General features: G+C 39.0%; 1 protein-coding gene across 1 annotated transcript in view; it reads left to right on the top strand.

Moving 5' to 3' along the window:
* FGD3 (FYVE, RhoGEF and PH domain containing 3) overlaps nt 1-18,251 on the top strand; it is a 187,411-nt gene that overhangs the window by 120,890 nt on the left and 48,270 nt on the right. The window contains exons 7-8 of the mRNA XM_036738768.1: nt 9,157-9,313; nt 16,514-16,652. Of these exons, the coding sequence (XP_036594663.1) occupies nt 9,157-9,313; nt 16,514-16,652 (296 nt within the window). The remainder of the gene's footprint in view (nt 1-9,156; nt 9,314-16,513; nt 16,653-18,251) is intronic.

Genomic DNA, 18,251 nt, shown 5'->3' with positions numbered 1-18,251 from the left:
ATATTGTGGTAGGCCTCAAATGTCAGGATGGGAAGTTTGTATTTTATCTGATAATTAAGTAATGTGGGCCCACTATGTGGTTAGACCTCTGCCTTAGAAAGTTGACTTTTGGCAAGTATGGAAGATGTATTGAAGAAGTAAGGAATTAGAAGCAGGTAGATCAGTAGTTGAAGGAAGAGTTACTAAGGACCTAAATTAGGATAATGACCATGTGAATGGAGTTAAGGGGACAGATTCAAGCGATGATATGGATATTGAGTTGACAAAACTTTACAATTTCTAGGAGTGGGTGGGTGAGTGAATGAGAAGAGTCAAAGATGATTCCAATGTTACAAACTGAGAATGATTGTGTCCCCAACAGAAAAAGGGAAGTTTAGAGGAAGAAGCAAGTTTAGGTGGGAAGATAATAAGGTCATTCGTAGACATGTTGAGTTTGTGGTGTGAGGTTGGACATCCACAGGGTGATATCCATCGGGCAGTATATGACACATGACTGTATGACTGGAGTATAAGACAGAGAGTAGGAATGGATTCTAGATTCGGGGGTCATCCATCTATTTTGGGAATCATTTTCAGATTTGGAGGATCATCCTTGAAACCAGGGGAGCTTTTAAAAAGTTCATGTAGACAGGAAAAAGAAAAGAACCTAAAAGCTCTGGTAAACACAGTAACGGAACAGGAAATGGATTATAGCTCAACTCTTCTTAGGAGATTAAGAAGGTCAGAAGATGTAGTCCTCAGACAGGTAGGAGGAGAACCAGGAGAAAACAGTGTCACAAAAGCCAAGGGAGGAGAGAAGATCCAGGAGGAGGAAAATGGAGTGGTCAACAACATCAAAAACTACAGAAAAGTAGAGCATAAGGCATAAGAAAAGGCCATTGAATTTTAATTGAACTTAGGAAATGGTGATAGTCTATATCCTTTTATTCATTTCTTATCTTTTATTATACATATTTTAAAAAACAGATCAGATTGGAATTGCTCAAATCATGAATCATACCTTATAATTTTTATTCATCTAATTTGGCATTGATTTTGATCTTTGTTCTAATAATTCACTGGTCTGATACACAGACAGCTGATTAAGAAATGTCTCCAGTAATTGGTCATTTCCTTTTGATTCATGTGTAACCAATTTCACAATATAATTTAGTACTTGACATGTGAGGGCCTTCCTGACTTCTCAAAGAAAGTATTCATGGCAAATAGGTATAAAGCTTCTATAAAATCTATAAGCTTTTGGCCTCTCTTGTTTCTTCTGAACACTTAAAAGTGTCCTTCTTTATGCAGCTCTAACTCTCCTGTGTTAATTCCACTTTTGGTAAAGCCGTGTTTATTTATTCTAATTATAAATTAAAGATTAGTGACTCAGTTGTAGGTAGGTTCTTTAGACAAAGAGGTTGGATTGGATAGGAAATCTAGGAGTGAAACTTTTTATTTATTTGAATGATTTGGCTAATGTTCAGAGTACAGATGATTTAAAGAATAAAGTAAACCAAAAATTAATATTCTCTAGGATTCTGGAGTTAGAGCATTAAAATAAAAACAACTTACTCATCCTCTAATTTTCTATTTTTTTTAATAAAGGATAATGTAACTTTAAACTCTGAAACTGGGACAGTTTCTAAAGAAGCCATTTTTTCCAGAGGAGCTGATGAAGAAGAAGGCTGTTAAGCAGCCAAACAAACATTGTATATAAAAGATACACCAAGCTACTAAGCAGATTTGTGGGGCTGAAGTAATTTCCTTCTTTCATGAATTGGTGAGAAAGACAATAGGGTTTTTATGACTCCCAGACTCAAGGAAGAAGTTGAAGGAGACACGGTCTTTGACCAGAGAAACAAGAAAGCTAGAGAAGTGCTAGGAAATTAATTAATTCTTTCAGCAAACGTTAAATACATAATGTGTGCTGTGGCAAGCTAAGAATGAGAAGTAAGAAAAATTATTCTTTAAAGTAGAAGTACCCAGAAGATAAGGCAAAGGGGAGAAATAGCTAGGAGTAGTTTTGACATCATGGTAAGATTTCAGGGTGAGTTAAAAAGTTATCATGCTTATCAGGGTCTATGCATAATACAGAAATTTGTAAAAGCTAAATATTGAAATAGTTAAAAGTTATGTAAAATCTGAAATAGAAAAATAATAATAATAATAATAAAATAGAATAAAAATAATAATAAAATAGAAATATAAATTATGAACAACATGGAAAATTATTTAAATCCCTAATTAGAGAAATGCAAATTAAAATCTAGTTGATCCTCATTATTTGTGGATTCCCTATTTGCTAATTCTCTAACTCACTAAAATTTATTTGTAACCCTAAAATCAATACTTCCAGCTGAGATTGAACAAGGTGATGCTCTATCTTGTTTCAGCCTATAAACAAACATTCTTTTTGTGATCTATTCAGTGCCACATTTTTTTTTATTTTTTGTGCTTTTCTTGGTGATTTTACTATTTCAAGTGTAGTGCTAGAGTGTTGTCTAGCATTCCTAAATGTAAGAAGGTTATGATTTGCCTTATGGAGCAAATATGTGTGTTAGATGAACTTCATTCAGGTATATTATAGTGCTGTTGACCATGAGTTCAGTCTTAACGAATCAACAATACATCCAGAAAATACATCCAGAAAAAGAAAAGAAATTATCTGATCTGAATGTAAAGCTCCTCCATAAAGTGCTTAAGTAAATGTTGTAACAAAAGACTTGAAGGAACCTAGACCTGCATCTCCCCTAGAAGCGATGGTTCAGTATTTTCTAATTCAGTATTTAAAGCAACTTTATAGAACATAACTGCCATGAATGAGTAGAATTGATTGTAATTCCTAGGTTTCACTTAACACCTATCAAGTGGTTACAGATGAAAAAGAATAGAAATAGTTGACATGTAAGGGACTTTGAGAAGGCAGACATATGAATATACTGCTGGTGGAAATTTGAATAGGTCCAACTGTTCTGTAAAACAATTTGGAACTGTGCAAGGAAAATCACTAAACTGCACATCCTGTGACTTAGCAATTCTACTACAAGGTATATACCCCAAGGAAATAAATGACAGAAATTTCCTAAATATGACAACATATTTGTAGCAGTACTATTTTTGGTAGCAAAAAATGAGAATGAAGTAGGGTACTACCCAATGAGGAATGGTTGAATGAATTGCGATATACAAATGCAATGGAATATTATTGCTCTATAAGAAATGACAAATATGAAGAATAAAGAGTAACACAGGAAGGCTTGTTTGAAGTGACACAGAGTAGACAAAGCAGAACCAAGGGAACAATATACATAATTATTACAATAATGTAAGTAAAAACAAAAACCATGAACTCTGATTATTAATAATAAGTAATCTAGAGAATAGAAGACATAACATACATTCCCCTTCTCAGTAGAGAGGTGGTAAACTACAGGTTCACTGTCATGTAGCATACCTGGTCAGACATGGTTTCTTTATTGGTCAGTTTTGTGTAACTTCATATTTGAGAGGGAGAGGGACTGAGAAATCACTGTGATATTTTTAAAAAAGCATAATTTTTTTCTCCCTCTCACCCTCTCTCCACTGGAAAGAAAAAAACAAGAACAAAGATTGATGGTCAAGTAAAACAAATTCTCACATTGGGCATGTCCAGAAATATGTTGTGTGTGTGCGTGTATGTATGTGTGTGTGTATATATATATATATACATATATATATATACATGTATATCTTATTCAGCATCTTGAGTATATTGCCTCTGTAAAGAAGTAGGTAGCATGCATCATTACATCATTTCTTATGTCACAACCATATTCCATTTCACACTCCAGGCATTCTGGAAGGCAATTTGGAACTATACCCTAAAAGTCACCAAACTGGACCTATCCTTTGACCTTGCAATACACTGCTAGGCCTATGCTCCCAAAGAGATCAAAGAAAGGGGGAAAAGACCTATATACAGAAAAATATTTATAGCACCTCTTTTTATGATGACAAAGAACTGAAAGCTAAAGGGTGCCCATCAGTTGGAGAATGACTGAACAGTATCAGGAATATAGTGGAATACTATGTAGTAAGAAATGACAGAGAGAAAAGCTTCAGAAAAAACTGGGAAGACATATGAATTGATACAGAGTAAAATGTGCAGAACCAAGAGAACGATTTATATAAAGACAAAAACATCATAAAGGTTAACAACTTTGAAATACTTAAGGTCTCAGATCAATACAATTACCAACTATGATTCCAGAGAATTCATGAAGAAACATATATTCCACCTCTTGACAGAGGTTTCACACCCAGGATATATACTAAAACATTTTTTTAGAAGACCTGGCCAAGGTAGGAATTAGTTTTCTTCATTATACATGATTGTAACAAGAATTTTCTTTTTTTTCAATGAGAAGGGGAAGGTGAGGGGGAGAAAAATGATTTTTTTTAAGTGAAAAGAGAACAGACTTGTTCTGTTCAGCCTTGCAGGACACAACTAGGCCCAACAGGTAGAATTTGCAAAGAGGCAAATTTAGCCTTGATGTAAAGGGAGACACTTCCTATCAAAGTTAGCTAAAAATGGACTAAGGTGCTTGAAAAGGCAGCAATAGATTCATCATAACAGTACGATCACTTGTCAAGTTATGTTACAGGGGGGATTCTTATTCATGTACATGTAGGAATAGATGGCTTTCAACATCCTATGCATTTATAATACATGCATATAAAGTCAAATGAGCTGGAGCAGAGAACTAGAGTGAACCCACTACTCTGGACTGCAGAGATTCTGCTATGCTACTCTACTGGCATATGAAATTGGCTGGAGACTTATAGACATGGTCTAATTATCACCGTAAGGGCTGAAATTTTAAAAGAGAACTAAGAGGTAACACACAGCCTTATGACATTCTCATACAAATCAAATACACTGTGTTTTACAAACCTTGGAACCTTTGGTTCCATTGGCCCATTCAGATTGCATTAAGAATTATGAAAAACCCCATGTAGGGGACTATTAGCTGGTAGAAAAAGTTGAGATTCAAATGCTTATGAAACCTTGGGATCTAAGCGTAGGATAGATTTGTTTTTTATTTCTGACCATGTAAATGGAAGAAAAAGGAAAGCATATAAAGAACCCAATGTGGCTGCAGAAGAAGTTCCCTGATGACCTCTAATTTTAAAAGGACGTGTACAAAAGATTAAATGTGGAGACTGTAGCCAAGGATGGACACAGATGTGGACATATAAGTGGTAACATGGACATATAGAAGGGAGACTTAAAGCCCAGAATGAGCTGAGGCATTTAAAAAAAAACTGTAAAACACAATAAAAGGGTCTCTGAAACAAGAAGAATGAGGAAGGGACAAGGGTAATCCTTGGGGCAGATAATGCTATATTACCAGATGACAGAAAGCAGAACTTAACCCAGCAAAACTCTCTTAAATCCTGGGTGACAGGCTAGGTCTAGCTGAAGTGAGTGGTTTTACTTCATCTTCGAAGTTAAAGAAAGGTCCCTGGAAAACTGTCAAGGCACCTGCTCCCTTTTCTGGATGCTAGGACCACAGATTCCAGGGAAGTCTATTCTGTGATCAACTTAGCTCTTGTCTATAGACCTCTGTACAGAATTGTCTGTCATTACTGCGGACTAAATAGCCTCCAGTCCTTGGCTATCTGGCCCTATCCTTACCTTGTACACAATACTTAGAGAAATAAAATCCTCCAAAATAGAAGGGGCTGAAACAGTAATACCTTCCCTCTCTGCAACTTCGAACATGCAACCACAGCTGCATGAACTGGCAACATTCCCAAGGCCAAACCAGATAAAAATCTAATTAGTATATATTTAACAGAATGAAAAAAGTGCAATGAAATATAGATAAGTCAATGTACATCTCACAGAGATCCTTATGTACAGTTTAGTAGCCCCTGTTTCTATTTGAGGTTTACTCTGCTGCTCTACAATATCCTGGAGATGTCAAGTGACACAGAATTCACCTCATTCCACGGCAGTCCATCACAAACAAGGGGTTTGCATTTTCTTAACCCCATGTGTTATTAACTCCTTAACCCCTTGGGGATTGACAAATTCAAGACCATAACTCTTGGTATACATCTTTGGCTGGCAGGCCCAGGATTGGACGTGAAAAATGAAAAAAGCTTAGTGCACAAGGTCAGTTATTCAAGATGCAAGTAGTTATAGAATAAGAATATTGTAAAATAAAGAGCAAAATTAGAGTCTGTATGAGGCCCCCTTGTATAGAAGTTCCAAAGTTATTGTCATTTCAAGAGGCAGCTGAGCAATCTCTGGCAACTTCCAGGGGGTAGTTTTCTAATGAAACAACCCTGGTGTATAGTAAACCTCAGATTACATAAAACATGGTCATTCAGGGGACATGTGTAGGGTCAGAAGCCAAACAGCAGCTAGACTGGAGATTCCCTTCACCAAGATTAAGCAGCAGAAAAAAAGGAGCAGAAAAAAATCAAGTTGTATAGTCCCCAGGCCTTTAAAAGTTTTAAGGAAACATATCTAGACAAGTTTCAAATAGCATTCAGTAGACATCTCAATTCAACAAACATTTATTTAATAAGGCGAGCCGCCTTCTTTCATTCCTGGCCAGTCCTCAGTGGTTCTAATCCAGAAGAAAGGGCTGTGGGTAGTTCTTTGTGTTGTTAAGAGCACAACATAATTAATCTAAGTTAACAAAAAGCCTAAAACACAACCAACTCTTGAGCAAAAAGTTCTTTTCTCTATGTTTTATATACTACCCAAAATCTGTGCTTTTTTTTGCAGTTCTACAAATCTGGATAAAATTTTGCAACCTGGATAAAAACTCAACTTTTAGCTATAACTTTCAAATAATACAGTTTCCACTAATCTTCCCATGCTGAACTCATCACAGAACATCATGTCAAAGGATGTCTCAGCATTACTGATCACTAGTCTGACCCTTATCAGAACTATGGAGGATTTCTTCTTTCACAACATCTCTTGCCTAAATACCTTCATTAATTCTATATGTAACTATCACTTATTATTTCCCCTTCTACTTTTGGATATTTTAAATTATTTTAAAGTATTTCTTCATATTGAACTGAAATCTACCATCTTGTAACTTTTACCCACTTTTACTAGTTCTGCCACCTGAAAAACAAAGAAAAAGTCTAATCCGTCTTCTACATGATAGATCTCTAAACACTTAAAGATGATTATCATGTCCCCTCAAATTTTCTCTTTTCCTTAGTTCCAGCTCTTATCACCTTTTACCTGAGCTGTTATTGTCGCCTCCTAATTGGTCTCCAGCTTCCTGCTTTTCTGCTGTCCCACTACTCCTACACCCCTCTGTTCAAAAATCTCCAGTAGCCCAGTAGCTCCCTATTGCCTCAAGAACAAACTCCTCAACCTGATGTTTTGCATCCCTCCCCGGTCTGACTCCAACTTCCTTTCCCAGTCTACATAACTCTCCTTCACATACTCTGTTTCAGCCAGATGGCTGCTATTGCTGGTTTTTATCCAAAACTTAACATTCCATCTCCTGCTTCTGTGCAGTCATTTAAGTTGTCCCTCTTATTTGGAATGTATTTGCTTTTCAGTGCCACCTGTCTAAATCTTCCTTCAAGGCTCACCCCCTTTCAACTTGAGATCGGGGACTTTTTTGTCTGGCACTGTGAAGGCACTTAATAAATGCTAGTTGACTGACTTTGGGTATCACCTCCCCTATGAAGCCTCTGTGATCTCCACAGATGTTAGTGTTCTCTCCATCCTCATGTAGGCCTGAATTTATTTGCTTACATGTTGTATCTCTATAGTGGAATAAAATTATGCTGGTTGAGGATAGGTACTGTTTCATTTGTCTTTGTATTCCCACCACCTAGCGTAGTGCTTTATAATTTTGTTGTTGTTGTTGATTTATCTTTAAAAGACTTGTAATTTCATTGCTATAGGGGGACTACCAGTGACTAAATTGCCTCTACCAGTGCTTGCAACTTTTCGTCTTTAGAGAATTCCCTGGGATCCTGCAAGTTTAAGGGACTTGACTAGGATCACATAGGAAGCCAGGATTCTTGATGATCTCTGTTCACTATGCCATGTTGCCTTTCACAGGAGCACCAGTGTCTTGTAAATAGTAAATGCACAGACACACACATATGTATGTATAAATGTATGTGTATACATATAAATACACATAAACACACATATGTATATGGGTGTGGGTGTATAATAGAACTGGTCAGTGAAGTGAGCAAGCATGACATCCTGGGCCTTAGGGTAAGGTATTTCTCCTTTCAGTAGAGAGGTGGCAGACTGTAAGTGAAGAATGTTATATATTGTAAGATATGGGCCATGGGTTAGGTTTTGGTTTGGAGTTTTTTGTTTTTGTTTTTGGCTTTTTACAAATAAAGTTCTAAACAATTGGTGGGCATTCAGGGAAATGACAGTGATAAAATTTGTGATTAGAGATGTAAAGGACCTTAAAGATCATCGAGTCCAACCCTTTTATTTTACAAATGAGGAAAACTGAGGCCCTGCTAGTGTCCAAGTTGAGATTCAAACCCTGGCCTTCCTTACTCCAAGTCTAGTGCTCTATTCACTACACTGAGCTGCCTACGTAATTTAACATTTATTCAAACACTGTTTTCTTTTGTCCTACTATTGTTTAGGAGTTTGTATCTTATCTCCCCAACTTGTAGATTTCTGGAGGGTAGGGACCGAGTCTTATATTCTTCGAATACTCCATAGCTTCTAACATGATGCCTAGATATATGTTGTACTTTCTGTTTTTGCTTTGGTCTTATGTGGGTGGAGTTCCATTACTCTGTGGGTGTTTGTCAGTAAACATTTAAGTGCCTACCCTGTGCCGGAGCACCGTGCTAAGCTTTAGGGTTGCAAATACAAATAAAAACAAAGAAAGTTTCTGCCCACAAGGACCTTATATACAAGGAAGACAATACACAAAAAGGAGCTGAAAGGGGAGTTGGAATGAGCAGGCAGGGACATGATGGGAAGGTCCAAAGAAATCCAAAGGCAGTATAACTCATGGGTAATGGCAAGAAGACTATGCAGAGCCTGCTCTTTAAATAGAGGCTCTGGAGCCCATGACCCTGCCCTTCATTCAGTATGTGTATATGTGTGTGATGTCACTAACTGATAAGAATTTCTTTCTTACTCTGCTCATCCTTTCCAAGGAGCACAAATCCCAGGATTGGGGATATCCTTCAGAAGCTAGCTCCATTCCTGAAGATGTATGGTGAATATATAAAGAACTTTGACAGAGCTATGGACTTGGTAAACAGCTGGACCCAGAGATCATCTCCCTTTAAAGATGTTGTTCAGAGCATCCAGGTACGTTGAGGGGCTTTCTTTATACTTCTGTCTCGAGTTAAAAAATATAGTTGGGAAAGGGGTTGGTAGTTTTAAAAATTTAATGAATTCCTAGAGGCAAATATTTATGTACGCAGTTTTATAGAGTGGAAGACATTGAAATTTCATCCCCAATGCCATCCTTGGAACCAAGAGAGCCTGGACTCCTGAATCTCTCTTGTCCATTTTGTCCCATTTGTCCTGTGACTACAGTAATTTTTTTAAATGCCTCTTTGTCTTGGAATGGAAATAGAGGTTTCAGACTTCCCAACAGTTGCTGTCACTCCTTCTGTGTGTTTAAGGGGAGAGATTATTGGAGGCAAAGCCCTTTGTGAGGTTAGAGTTTTTTTTCCTTATTTGCAAGGATGCCTTCAGTATCCTGTCACCATCCTTATGTATTCCATTCCTCCTACTCCTCCTCCCCCTCTCCCTTCCACTGTTTCTTCTTCTCTCGTCTTCTCTTTCTCCCTCCGTCTCACTTCCTTCTGTCACATCAGCGGTATGGTTTTTTGTCTTTGGTATTTCCTGTGTCTTTACATCATGTGAGAAACTGCTGTTATAATGAGCAAAGTACTTTTTAGACTCAGAATTTCCAGAGCTGATTAACATAGGGGAGAAACAAGGTTTGACCTTGAGGAAAACACTATGAAAGAGTAGTCCTCAGACCAGTTCTTCTCTTCTTGTTTAAGCAGACACACATGGTAAAATCATTTATCAGATTTCTGTGAAAAGAAAAGTGACAGGACCTATCTCCATAAACTGAACACTGTTCTCAGGAAATCCTTTTTTTTTCCTATTAAGATGACTCTGGGGCCAGCTAGGTGGCATAGTGGATAGAGCACTGGCCCTGGAGTCAGGAGTCAGGAGGACCTGAGTTCAAATCCATTTTCAGAGGCTTGGCACTTACTAGCTTACTACCCTGAGCAAGTCACTTAACCCCGATTGCCTCTCGTGCTCCCCCTTCCCCCTAAAGATGACTGTTAAAGGTTGCCATCAAAGCCTTCCTTTTGTCTTTGAGAGCGCCTTAGATCATTAACAGTTACAGCAGCAGTTTTCTAACTTTGTGGCTGGTTTTCTTGTTTTTCTCCCTTGTCCCTCCCCCTTTTAGATATAATAATCTTGTTTCCCAAAAGTCTCTTGGGCAAATTTCCAGATATGTGATATGTTGAGTTTGTGTTACTTTGACCTTTGAGATCACTTTTATAGGTTTGAATTTTCAAAATTAGCCCTCCAGAGGTGATTTACTTCTTTTTGGGTACTACAGTTGAGGTAACTGCCACTAATGAATTATTGTGTTTGTTTTATGATTGAGTGAGCTTTGCCCTGGGTGTGGATAACTGAGTCTCAGGTTGTAGCCCACAATCTACATGCTTTGTTGGTAGGGAGGGGTTTGGGGGGAGGATCAAAAAAAATCTATACCCTCTGACTTAAACTTCAGCTGTTATTAATGACTATTTAATCTAACTCTGGCATTCTTTGAGCCCTCATGAGAACAGACTCCCTAAATCTTTCATCAGGTTAGCTTCATTCCACCTTTCATTTCAGCTTTGACTCTACTGAGATGAGCTTCAAAGCAGCTTTTTATCCAAAAGCCTTTATTGATGACTTAACCCCACCCTTTCACCATCTTTAGATTAGGCTTGGGAGTGCCAACTGTTAACTTGTCTTTTGAGTGCTCCTCACTCAATCTGCCATCCCTGAATGTTCTTTGCAAAGGAAAAAAACATTTCTATTCCATCAGGTGTTTTTTATTCCATGAGGTTTGGTTTCAACACAGACCAGCAGAAAGATTATGGCCATAGATCATGGTCATATTCATGGTCTTTTCTATCAGGACTTCTCTGGTAGCTGCTTTGTCCCACCATTGTCACTCCAAGGACTGAGTTGTAGTATTTCTTCCCAGGGGACCTGGTGCTTTATCTCTGCCCCAATTGCCAGCCATCAGCTCCAGTCCATAGTTACCAGTCTTTATTTGCCTGTATCATGAAAGCTGCACCAAAGAGGCTGAGATTGGATTGCCATTGTCTAGGAAGCAAGTCACATCCTGGCTGTGTTGTTGGATGAGCTTGCCCACATATTCTCTACCCTAAGGCATCATTTCCTATCAGCATGACTGGACTACATTTTCCACCTGACCATTTTGAAACCAACATCCCAACCCTTAGTTCCATCAGAGTCAGAGAATAAGTTTGGCAAAGCAGGGAAATGTTTAAGACATAGTACATGCAAGGGATACCATATACAGGAACATTTTAAAATATTCATAAGGATAAATATTTTTAATGTCAGAAAATCCCACACTCAGAGATGGTATGATGTAATTAAAAGAGAAGTAGATTTAGAGTTAGAGGACATGGCATTTGAATCCTGTCTCTGCTATATAATAGCCATGCAATATTATATTAAATCTGTGTTCCTTCATTGTGCCTCAGTTTTGGCATCTGTGAAATGAGAGCATTGACCTAGGTGATCTCTAAGGTACTACTTAGCTCTAAATCCTGTTATTCTATAACATAGACTTATTTCATAGCAAGTCAACTCGTACATGTTTCACTAAAGGTTCAGAGCTCTGGATGGACAACCATAGATACTGGTTACCGAAAGTGTGCACGTGACTTTTCTGGATCCCGCTGTGTCTGCTTCTCATCAACCTACATCATGAGGTGTATATACCATACCATAGATAGCCAAGACAGGATGTCCAATCATTCCTCGTGGAAACAAACACTCAACCTGAGTGCCCAGCTGCAAAGAAGCACCACAGCTCATCCTGACCCTTCAAGGACACACGGCCCATGGGGCCATAGAGAGATCGCAGAATTTGGAGTCAAAGGAGCTAGGTTTGAAACCCCGCTGTACTGCATACTAGCTATGTGACCTTAGACAAATCAGACTCTTTGGGTCTCACTTTTTTCAACTATAAAAGGAGGTTAGACAAGATGACTAAATTTTTTCCCAGCTCCAAATCTTATGTTCCTATAGCTTATACTTCAGCTTTTGTCTTCATCTCCAAATGCTGTGTCCCACGAAGTATGACCTGTAATTGATGCATTGACTGATTGAATCGTAAACTTCAAGACCTATATCTAAGTGCCATTGAAATGCATTTACTCCCTTTCAAGATTCAAGTTTGAGGTCAGATGAGTTTCATTTACTCTTCCAGGGCATATTTTTGAATGAATAAAAGATATGGGTGATTGCCTTATTTTGATGACTGAGCTTTAAACTAGCTTGGCCCTCCCACCACAAAGTAGATGCGGTTGGGTGATGCACATTTTCACCAAGGTGGCCTATTTTATCCCAAAACGAGCCCTCTATACCTCAGGCTGGCACAATTTTAATTATATAGATTTCCATACGAAACCCTCGAAGATGATCGTAGAAAGTGAGAGCAAGCAGATCTCTTAGAGATCCCCTAGAGATCCCCTAATGTAGCCCTTTTATTTGTTCCCTATTAGATAGTTCTTCACAACCTGTCCCCTTCCTGCCTTTCCAGTCTCTTTATATGTCACTCCCTACCATGTACCCTGTGACCTAGCTACAATGGCTTACTTGCTGTTCCTCACACATGACACTTCATGTCTTTGCACAGGCTGTCCTCCATGCCTAGAAGGCTCTGCCTCACCTTTGCCTTTTAGGTTCCCTGGAATGCTTTAGACTCAGCTCAGATCCCACCTTCTGTAGGAGCCCTATCCTGATCCCCACAGGTAGTAGTGCCTTTCTCTCTGAGATTATCTTCTAACTACTCTGTAATATCTTATACATACCTAGTTACTTTCCTCTTTTTCTCCCTCATTAGACTGTGAGCTCCTTGAGAACAGAGACTATTTTTTCTTTTTTACTTTTCTTTGTATCCTTAGCACTTAGCACAGTGCTTGCCACATAGTAAATGCTTAATAAATGCTTGTTGACTGACTGACTTCTGAATGAGCCCTGGACCTCTTTATCTATCTGACTGACCAACCAAATATGGACCAACAAATGGAATGAGTCAATCTAACACTTGAAAACTACACTTGCTGTTCTAGCAGGCCAATGGAATGATCAGTGTTCCCCTTTCTGGCTTTCATAAGATTCACCTTCACCATTAACATGCACATTCAGACCTTTGGATTACAGTGCTTTGGATGTGGTTAGCACTTAAGAAATCCTTACTGAGTTAACTTAAAAGGGCTTTTCCCCTGAATTCTCATTTCTAATCCTTCTCTCGCCATCCTGTATCCTGTCTGTCATCTGTGCCCTTGTCTGCTAGTTGCAGATACAAACTGCAAGCCAGATGTGCCATACTGATCCACAGGTGACGAAAGAAAAGTAAGCTTATATGGATTAGGCCAGGTAGCAGTGCTGATTGGGCTGCCACTTCCTGTGGAAGGTAGGCGTGGCTCTGTGTCTCTGGAAAGCCCTCACACCAGCCCTCCTTTGTGAGTTTGCCATATCCCTATCATGTCATTCAAACTGGACCTCCCAAGATCTCTTAAGAGTCATTCAGACTTCTATATCTCCTTGCTTAGATAAATAGTAGTACCAGGACAATCTCTCAATCTCTTACTGGATAGTCACCCCCTCATGCCAATCCCCCCTCCACACATTCTTATAGAAATTGGATCCTAAAAGTTGCTACACATGTTCATATCCCAGCCAACATGCCAGACTTCCCCCCCCCCAGCCTGCCTTGGTAACAATGGGCACCTAAGAATAGTAGAGATGAATTGAAGAGAAGGTTAGATGAAGGGGGATTCCTCAGAGATTGCCATCACCAACCCTAATCTCCTATAGGGCCCTGCCTTGTTCGAGAGAACAAAATACCAGTCATTATTATCTGCCAACACTACCGAAAATGCTTAAAACTATGGGTAAGAGCATACAGGCTTGAATCTAGTTAATATTCATGTCCTGGTTGCATTATTGTGAGTATCCTCTCACCTATAACAGAACTGGAGACATTGTTCTCAGTCTACCTGTCTGAACTGCATTCATTCTCCGTTTGTTCCTTTAGGTCCACTTTGAACCTTGGCTACCAGTCCTTACCTGTGTACTTTGATTCTGCTTCTGCCTGTGCCCTCATTCTGGTCTAGGTGTCTAGCCATCAACTCTGCCTTGATTTCTCAAACTCAGCACTTTACCAACACATCTCATCTGGCCTGAAACCCTGGACTCTGACCTTAGCTTTGTCATAAGGATTCACTATATCTGCAGGTCCCCTCTGTCTTTCTCATTAGTCTTTCCTTTTCTCGACCCGCTTTTCAGCTTCATCATCTGTCATGTCCTGCCAGCCTGGCCTCACTACTCAGAGTTCTTGGCTTCTCCTGATTTGTTCTGTCCTGTGGGTGTTCATCACTGCTTCTTTCTGCTCTCTCCCCACTTCTAACAGAGACTTGATTTAATTCCTGAAAGATCCAATACCTTTCCCCTCTGAATGCTTTAAAACACAATTTGGACAGACCAGATTTTAAACAAGAATTCATCTTATGGCTTCCTCACAACTCATTTCTTTTTCTTTTTCTGGTTCTCCGTGTCCATTATTGGTTAATGTTTTTGTTCATAGCTCAGAAAGGAAGACCTAGTTTTATTTTAAAGTTGCTGGTTTTGTTAAATGCTCAAGAAATGCACACTTTTTTAAGAGACCTATATTTATGGCTATAATTGTATCTTTAAAACCAAAACTACAAGTCAAATTTGCCACTAAGTTAGCAATTGACTAATTTTTCTCCATTTCCCAATATGATGGAAAGAATATAAAGCAGAGCAGAGTAAATGTAATTGTTCCAGGTTTTTTCGCCAGTACATTATGTCTTTTTCTATAAACTCAAACTGGTCGGTAGGACAGGGATCAGAGAGAAGAAAGGAATACAAAACTGGGGCAAAAGCTTTGTGGTCCTTTGGACCCCCACCCCCAAGCCTCAGCAGAACTGTTGGAGCCGCTTTGTAAACATCCCATGAAGTGGGTAGCACTTGGAATTTTATGTCCTTTATTCTAAATGACTTTCCCATACATAGGAAGCTTCATGAATCCTTTCTGTTTCTGGAATTTTTGTTCCTCTTTCCAGCTAAAGTACTTTCACAATCTGGGAAAGCCTTGTTTACAAAACACTTAGAGATAATAGATCACTCAAAGGCAGCACAGCAGAAATATGGTTCACTGTACAACATAGTAGCTGGTGATTTTCCAGGTAAAACAGTGTTTCTGTTATGCACTGACTTTGGAAAATAGTTTAAGCTAGCACATCTCTGCTCCCTTGTCTGTGACAGGGGTGTAGTGGGGACAGGAAATCCTAGGCTGCTCAAGACATCAAGCCAGCAGTGCAGCAGCCCACCAACAGAACACTATTGCCCCTACTTTGGCATTTGAGATTGTCATTTCATCCTTTAGGTCCAGTATTTTAGCAGGCTCTATTTGAACCCACATTTGTAGTTTGCTGGCTCAGCATGTGAACATAGGAGGCTAAGTTCTTGCAAAGTTAGCGATTGGCTAATTTTGCTCCAGTTCCAAAAAATGATGGAAAGAAGATAAAGTAGATCAGAGTGAATGTGATTATTCTAGATTTTTAGCCAAGCTGTCTTTTCTATAAATCTGAATTGGTTAGTATGGCAGAGGTCAGAGAGAGGAAGGCTGATACATGAAGTCACTGTTTGGGTAGTGAATTCACCGAGCTAGAGGTCAAATGATCTGCGTCCTCGCTCTGCCACTTCCTAGCTATGTGATGTGGGGCAAGTCAATTCTCTTCTCTGTGCCTTAGTTTACAAATTTTTAAGTTGAAGGACAGTTCACTTCAATGATTCCTAAGGTCCCTTGAAGCTATGAAGATCCTATTGCCCACTTACAGTTAGCCATTTTCTTTATTCACAGTAAGAACCTTGCAAACAAGGGATTGGATTTTTAATCATGACAAGAATTTAGGAGCTAACAATTGAAAATTATCTGCACTTTTCTGAGCACAGGAAGGAAAGGATCCAGTCTTAATTGCTCAAGAAAGGTGGAAATTATTTAACATAGCATTAATAGGAATTGGAGGGAACATGGTGATCTTCATTTAACCTACTTTTTTTTTGTACTAGTAGTTGGAGGGCCAAGGACAGTCCAAATTTCAGGGTATATTGGTGTGTTTTGCATTAATTTCTGTTGGTTGGTTACTTTTCTTAGCTAGGTCTAACTTTGTATATTTCTGGATTTTGTGCCAACAGAAGCAGGAGGTTTGTGGGAACCTGACATTACAGCATCACATGCTAGAGCCAGTACAGAGAATCCCTCGCTATGAGATGTTGCTTAAGGATTATTTGAAGAAGCTTCCCGGGGAGTCTCCAGACAGAAAAGACGCAGAAAGTAAGCTACATTCCAGGTGCTGAGTGACAGGGACAAGCAACATCCCTTTGGGGGCAAAGGAAAGGAGGAAGGGAATGCTTGACAAAGCTGCTAGGGAAAAGGAGCTTTACTGAAATAAATTAAACATTAGCAAGACTCCCAGTGCCTTTGAGATGCCTTTTAAGAACCTTGTCAAACACTGTTGGCCTTTTGGGGAGTTAGAATAACAAGGATGGGAGACCAGAGTATACTGTTCTCAAGCACCCCTTTCAGCTCCCAGAGGAAATATGCCAATGTTCAGGGTCTGTCTTCCCCAAGGATGGTCCCGTATGATTTTAGACATGTGGTTTCCTCCTGGAAAAGTCCTTCACAGCCTTCGTTGGAATGGTTCTGCTCTCTTCTACTAATAAAGATTTCCCCTGTATATCTTATCCTTCCCACTATACTACACACACACAACACACACACACACACACACACACACACACACACACACACACACACATATATACACATACTTGGGGTGCATGCGTATATACCTATATACACGTATGTATGTATATACACACGCGCCCCAAGTATATGTGCTCTATCCACTATACCTTACACACACACACACACACACACACACACACACACACACATATGAATATATGTGAATATATATATAGTATAGTAGTTAGAGCACTAGACTTGGGAGTCAGGAAGACCTGTGGCCCAAATCACCTCAACCACTCACTAGCTGTGGGAGCTCAGGAAAATTAATTCATCTCTCTGAGTCTTATTTTCCTCCTTTGTGAAATGGGGATAATAAAAGCACCTGTCTAATAGGGTTATTGGGTAGCTCAAATGAGATAATGTAGCTAAAGCACTTTGCATATGTTAAAGCACGTTATAAATATCTGCTAATATCATCATCATCATTAATGCAATTAGCCTGAACCAGATTACAGAAATAATGAAGGAAGTAGTTCTAGAGATGATCTGGTTGAAGTTGGAAGGGATGGGGAAGAAGAGAGATGATTGGGAGAAGAGTCATTGAAACAAAACTCAGGGTAAAGACCATGTTGGAATATCCATATGAGGAAGGTACTATATTAATAGATTAGCAAGAACCCAGATCAGTGCCGTAACCACTCTTGACTCCAGAAGAATAGTGATGAAACATTGACAATGCAATACACCTCTCTGTTCTTAGTAAAGAGCTGATGGACTGCAGGTGCAGAATGAAGAAGATACTACCAGAAACAGTATGTCAATTTAAAAAAAACTTAACTATATTTTGTTATGAGAGAATTCCATTGTGGGGATACCCTTAGTGGAGGGCTGATATAGAAGGACCTGTTTGTCCAGGGCCAGATTCATCAAAGCTTTGGAGGAATGTGGAGAAGTAGTTCTTAACCCTAAATAGTTTGCCCCTCCCTGTACCGAGGTAGAACTTTGTAAATTAAGCAAGAGTCTCTCATTTGTGCACTGCATAGTGAGTCCTCAGGAAATATTTTCTCTTTTGACAGAATTACTAAACTCCTATTCAGGGGAATGTTTAGCTGTGGTTTACCTACCAAAACATTTAATAGTCTTTTGTGCTATCGTGGAAAAGTTAGAGACATTCAGGATAGA

This window comes from Trichosurus vulpecula, chromosome 9, assembly GCF_011100635.1.
Source record: "Trichosurus vulpecula isolate mTriVul1 chromosome 9, mTriVul1.pri, whole genome shotgun sequence".
In the NCBI taxonomy this organism is placed as follows: Eukaryota; Metazoa; Chordata; class Mammalia; order Diprotodontia; family Phalangeridae; genus Trichosurus; species Trichosurus vulpecula.
This window is presented reverse-complemented; position numbering and strand designations above follow the sequence as displayed.